The following is a 6,380-nucleotide window of genomic DNA, read 5'->3' on the forward strand; positions in this document are numbered from 1 at the left end:
GGGTCCGGGGGGGGGCCCCCCCGCCACAGCCACGCTCATTCCCACCAAATTCCGGCTCAGGGGACACCTCCAAGATGCCTTTTCTCACGGCATCCAAAATGCCGACTGCTCGTGAGCATGAATTCAAGGGGGTCCCCAAACCCAGTGCTCAGAGGTCCCCGGATGCAGGATGATGGGACCAACATGGGACGGGGCTGGGCACACGGGTGGTGGCAGAGTTAGTCCCTGCTGGGCACAAGCAGCAGCGTTACCTTCCTCAGGAGCTCGGCGTGCGTGTTGATGAGCTCACTGTGCTTCTCCTTCAGCTTTGTGTAGCGGATCTCAGTGGCGGTGGCTTTCTCTGAACAGGGCGAGAAAGCATCAGCATCGGTGCCGAGGACACCCCGGGGCCAACGGGTGCTGTAGGGCACCTACTTTCTGCTTCGGCACAGAGCCGCTGGGACCTGTCGCTGTCCTGCTTCACCCTCTGCAGCTTCTCCAGCTCATCCCGCAGCTGCTCGTTGTCCACCAGCGCCTTCTGCTTCTGCTTGCGCTGCTCCTCCACCTCTCCCTCCAGGCTGTTCACCTGCGCCTTGAGCTGCGTGATGTACCGCTGCGCCTGCGGGGCACCAGCGGCACTCGGGCTCTGCGCTGCACCGGTGCCAGCAACGACTCTGCCCTCTCCAGCATCCCTATCCCAGTGCCTGGCTGTGATTTGGGCGACGCTGCTGCGAGATGCACTGGAAAGGTCTCTCCCCTCCTGCGGCAGCTCTGTCCCCGCTGCTAACAGACAGTGAGGACAGCAGGGGACGCGTCTCATACCTCCAACCCCATCCCATCAGGAGGTGGGTCCTGGGAGAGGCCCCAAAACACAGTGCTGGGTGCCAGGACTCTGCTCCGGCTGCATCCCATTAGGGTTTCAACACTACAGCACCCAAAAGCACCCCGCTCTGCTGCACTGGCTGCTTCCCAACAGGGCTTTACCTCCAGTTTAATCTTCTCCATCTCTGCGCGGAGCATGTCCACCTCCTTCTTCAGGCTCTCGATCTGTGCATCCCTGCAGGGAAAGGGCAGGTTGGTCTCATGTGGCAGTGGCCACCCCACCGGCATCACCACTGGACCCCCCATACCTGTCATCCCGAATGCCATTGGGAGGCCCAAAGGTTTGGTCAAATATATCCGAGGTGACCTGGAGAAGACAGAGGGTGCTGAGCTGAGCCAGGCTGTGGGTACCCGTGTCCGCCTGTCGCGGGGTCCCCATCCCTGTGTCCGCAACCTACCTGTGGCTCCATGGTGGAAGCTGTGCTTATCTCAATGAGGTTCTCCGGCTCCTCATCCTCGGGGGCTTCCTCAGGGATAACAACCACCGGCTTCACGTGTTCGGCCAGCGCGGATGCCCGCAGGAAGTTTGGGGGGCTCTGCAGGGACAAGACATTGTGGTGGCATGGCCTGGGGTTTTGGGAACCACTGCAGCAGCACACCAAGAGAAGGGAGGGAGGGAGGCAGCCATCCATGTGCTGCTGTGTCCTCAGACACTGAACCCATCCGTGGGGACACCCTGAACCCACACGCTTGCCAAAGCATCGCACGCAGACACCACACCGAGATCCTGCCGTACGTCCCCCCGGCAGCCGAGGGATCTGGATGAGCCGCTTGAAATACAGCATGTCGGATGCTTTCTTAAAGAAGTTTTTGAGGCTGGAGAGGGGGGAAAGAAGAACTGCTCGTGGGGAAGGGGGGTGGCAGGAGGGAGGGGACCCCAGCACCCCACCTCAGCCCTTGGTTACCTGCGAAACTGCTCGTGGAAGCGGTCTCGGTGGCCTTGCAGCGTGTCGGCCGGCAGACCTGCAGTGATGGAGGGGACAGACACCACTGACCCAGGGCTGCAAATGCATTCACACGCAGCAGGTCCCTCTGGCTGCCAGAGCCAGCAGGTAAAGGCCAGGTGGGAGCAGGATGTGAGGGGTCAGGACAGGAGGGGGGTGTCCCCATCCCTGGGATAGGGACCAGGGACACGGCACAGGGAGGCATGGTTGCGGAAACCCCAAAATCCCCACATGAAGCCCCTGGCACCGTGCTGCCCAGCAGTCCCATCATGGGGCTGGCAGGCCAAGGCACATCAGTTGGAACCAATCAAGGATGAGTCCCAATTCCTTCATTTGGGATGTCTCTATGGGATGGAGCAGGTCCTCACAGTCTGGCTGGGATACCGGGGACACGGTGACGGACACCTCCATCCACACAAGCCTGATCCCCAAATCCATCCAGAAGCCCAACCCAGGAAAAGACCAGCATGGGGCACATCCCCAGGGACTCACAGGAGTGCAGCTTGAACATCAGCTTGACGGCGTAGTGGTAGAGGTGGCTGCAGTCCTGGATGACCTGGATGAGGGGGGCCAGGCGGCACTGCACCGCCGACATCTGCGACACCGCCATCGAGGTGTTGAGCTGCCTAAAAACTGGAGGGTGAGCACAGTGAGGTGCTGGCACCACGTCTCTGCTTGATCATTAACCACAACAGATGTGGCTTTGCCAGGACATGGGATAAACACCGGGGCTGCTGCCTGCCCTGTCCCACTGAGCTGGGAACAACCGCCTTCCAAACCAAGAACACCCAAAGGGACAGTGATGGCAGAGGGAAGGGGTGCTCAGCTCTGCCCTGGATACCCCAACCTCAAAAAGGAGGGATGTAACCCCAAAACAATGTCAAGGCCGGATGTCTGACCTCAGGAGCTGCACAACACAGCTAGGAAGGCAAAGCTCTGCTCTATTTAACTGTGCAAGGAGCTGGGAGAGCATCCCAGGGCAGGGGACGGACCTGCCGACACTGCAGCCTCATATGCCCCGGCTTGGAAACAGATCCCTTCCCTTGGCAGGAATCCAGCCAGCACATCCACTCCGGCTTCTTCCCTGCTCAGCTTTAAAGTATTTATGAATATAAATTCTCTGTATAACTGGGTCAGGAGGAGAGCGGGAGGCTGGTGGGAGCTGGGAGCACGGTGTCTCCTGCTGTGCCCTGTTTTCCAGGGCAGCTCCGTGCTCTTGACTCGCAACAGAGGAAGAAACTGCCCCATTTTTAAGCCATCTAAAAATTCCTGGAGAAGAAGCCAAGAGAACCAGACACCCCCAGAGGACTTCCAGCAAGGGAAAATGAGTATTTAGAAAGAGGTACAGCCCCATCCTCTGCTTCAGGGCGATACAAAGGATTTGGGTAATGCATATGATTAACATGGTTGTACCAAAAGCAAGTAAGAACCTATTTCAGAGCAGCACTGCTCCGAGAACAACGCTCTGCACTGCTCAGGTGGGCTAAAACCACCACGTTCCTCAAATGTTTTCCTCTACAGAGCATCAACAGGGGAATCCAGCTGAGAAACAAGCTCAGAAAGCTCCTTGCTGGAGGAGGAAGGAGCTGAGCCTCTGACCTCAGGCTCCGGAGCTCCATTCCTGACCAAAGAGCGAAACTATTGCTCAAGAGCCCCAGGGAGGGACCTGCTGCCTCCTCACCTGACTCCGACAGCTTCAGCTCCCAGTCCAGGTAGTCAAACAGCTCCACCGTCAGCTGGAAGCTGCCAAAAAAACCCAAAACCCCATCACCCATCAGCAGAGACATCCTTGCTCTGGCTGCTCATGGTCACTGCAGGTCCTCATGATGGTGAGGGCTCAGAGTGACAAGGATTTGGGTTGAGGAGACCTTAAAGCTCATCCAGTTCCACCCCCCTGCCAGGAGCAGGGACACCTTCCACTAGAGCAGGTTGCTCCGAGCCCTGTCCCATTGACCACCACCAGGGACGGGGCAGCCACAGCAGGTTTGCTCCCTGCATTTACACTCCTCACTGCTCTGCAGGTGCAGGAGGAATCAGGCACCATCCAACCAGTTTATAAACCACTTATAAACCACCACTGGCTGCTCTGATCAGGAGCTGTTTCGTTGCAGGATGCTGACAGCACGGCGGCGGTGGCCATGCACCGGGCACTGTGCTCCTGCCAGGACACTCACATGTTGTTCACATCCGTCCCTGCCGTCTTTTCCAGCACCTCATCCGGCACTTCGAGGCCCGGGGGGAACTCGGGATGCTTTGTAAAAGGAGAACAAAACCAGCAGTTGCTGATAATGGTTTTTTTGGGGTGAAGCATCCCCCAGTGAAGCCCCATCCCCCGGCAGGGCAGGGCATGGAGGCAGCAGAGGGTCTCACCTTGATGTGGAAGGAGATCTTGACGAGGAGGAGCCGTGTGTAGATGCTCACCAGCTGCCCGTACCTGTCATGTAAATGGCCCTGCCAGAGACACAAGGGGAAAGGAGGCAAGTCTGAAGTGATACAACCAGATCCAGCAGATTCCCACATGTGCTGGTGGCCCTGCGGCTCTCACCCTGCACACAGACATCACCCAGCGGGGTCACAGATGATGGGTTATTTCAGGTGGTGCTTTGCCCTCCCTGTGTTCAAAACGATTATCAGCACCCGCCTCCAAACTCCCCAGAAGGCACAAACCTCACTTCTCCCCACTCACCCACAGGTCCCCCGTCTCTCGGATGTTGCTGCGGTACCTCTGGCAATCCTGGAGGACCTGGAGGCAAAAACATTACAAAGACATTAGGAAGAAGCTCTTCCCTGTGAGGGTGCTGAGGCGCTGGCACAGGGTGCCCAGAGAAGCTGTGGCTGCCCCATCCCTGGCAGTGTTCAAGGCCAGGTTGGACACACGGGCTTGGAGCAACCTGCTCTAGTGGAAGGTGTCCCTGCCCGGGGCAGGGGTTGGAGCTGGATGAGCTTTAAGGTTCTTTCCAACACAAACCATTGTAGGATGCTATAACTATGGAAAACAGGAAGGATGTGGCATGGCGGGACTGGCATGGAGCTGGGCAAGTGCCCTCCTGCCTGCCCTGAAGCTGGGGAGGGGGATGGATCCGACCCATTTTGCTGCTCCAGCTTTGGAAGAGGTTCGAGCCTTTCAATGGCAAACAAAGGTTGGGGCTTTGATGGGTTGGTTTCAAAGACGGGAGGTAACAGAGTGCTTCACAGCCCCATGGCCTGGAAAAGGTGGCAGGGACAGGGAAGGAAACCCACCCTTTGTGCAGAGGGACCTCACCAGCAAAGCAGGAGGGGTGTTGCGAGGGGACACTCACGTTGGGGTGCCCGTCGCGCAGGACCTTGTGCAGGACGTGGCAGAACTTCCAGCTGAGGATGGCGCTGCTGGGCAGGGGCAGCCCAATGGCGTAGGACCAGAAGGTGAAAGCTCCCTTCTCATGGTGTGTCCCCAGGATGATCCCTGCCCTATGGTCAAGGCCAACGGGACACACACGGGAGCAGGGAACAGGCTGGGCTGGGGACTGTTCCTGTTCACACTCATTACAAAGGGGACACAGCGAGTGTACTGCAGGCACAGGGATCACCAGCATGATGCTGCACTCACAGATAAAACCCCTTTTCTTTCCTTCTGGTGCCCCTTCCCCTGCTGCAGGGCACACCAGGGCCCTCTGCATCTTACTGCCCAAGAAATGCAATGCAATTGCTGCATTTTCACTGACGGACAAACCTACATGATGCCACCTCCCAGCCAAGCTCTGCATGAGTTCCCCGTCTCCAAAACCTCCCACAGCTCCAGCCCCATGGGGTGAAACCTCGCACTGCATCTCCTCTGCACCATCCAGGCGAGCCAAGGGAAAGGATACGTCGGGCATGTTTCTCCTTCACCGGTGCTTCCTGTGTATTTATGGCTTTGCTGATGCTGATGGCCTGCAGGAGGAGAGAGCGGTGTGACCCCTGCAGCTGGTGCTTTCAGGGAGTACCCTGCATTTTATAACACATTTCTCACCTCAAAGCTGTTTGTGCCACACCAAAATAGGCTTTTTATCCACAAAATAGCCTGTTACAAGCCAGAGCCAGGTCGCTGCTGACCACACCACTGATGCTCCCCATTGACCCTGTCCCCAGAAACAGACTGCTGCATTTTTGCAGCCTGAACTCAACTCCGTGCCCGGCAGCATTAAAGCGCAGCAGCGTGATGCCAAATTCCAGGGTTGTTTGTCTAATCACAAGGAGCCTTTGAACTGGGGAGGAGGGAAGGTTTCTGAGGACCTTGCTTCATCCAAACGCAGTCCCCAGGCAAAGAGGGTCTGGCAGCCACAATGCCCATTGCGACAGAGCAAAAATGCAGAGTGATGCAAGTATCAGAGGAGGATTCTCTGTATTTTAATGATCACAGCACACTTTAAGTTACGGGTTTATTCCAAAGGATGACCCCAGACAGGGGTCGGTTGCTGTGACTGATGAGGATCTTCCTCCTCCCTGGGTCCCTACAGACTCAACGGAGCTGCTTCACCCTTGCTCAAGTGCTGGGGCTGTGCCTGCGCCTACAAGCCCTCGGTCACCGGCAGAGGAAAAAGGTCCCAGCTGGAAAGG

The 6,380-nt window shown here is 57.4% G+C and overlaps 1 protein-coding gene across 1 annotated transcript; it reads right to left on the minus strand.

Moving 5' to 3' along the window:
- Positions 1 to 251: 251 nt before the first annotated feature.
- HIP1R (huntingtin interacting protein 1 related) lies at positions 252 to 5,714 on the minus strand (the record flags this gene model as incomplete). Its single annotated transcript, XM_010009458.1, has 14 exons — positions 252 to 340; positions 415 to 598; positions 964 to 1,036; positions 1,110 to 1,168; positions 1,260 to 1,399; positions 1,604 to 1,677; positions 1,767 to 1,824; positions 2,298 to 2,438; positions 3,487 to 3,548; positions 3,980 to 4,056; positions 4,176 to 4,256; positions 4,492 to 4,548; positions 5,105 to 5,247; positions 5,651 to 5,714. Coding segments are annotated over 14 exons (1,302 nt in total), but the record flags the coding sequence as incomplete, so codon positions are not given.
- Positions 5,715 to 6,380: the final 666 nt, after the last annotated feature.

This window comes from Nestor notabilis, unplaced genomic scaffold (genome assembly GCF_000696875.1).
Source record: "Nestor notabilis isolate BGI_N333 unplaced genomic scaffold, ASM69687v1 scaffold10482, whole genome shotgun sequence".
Lineage (NCBI taxonomy): Eukaryota > Metazoa > Chordata > Aves > Psittaciformes > Psittacidae > Nestor > Nestor notabilis.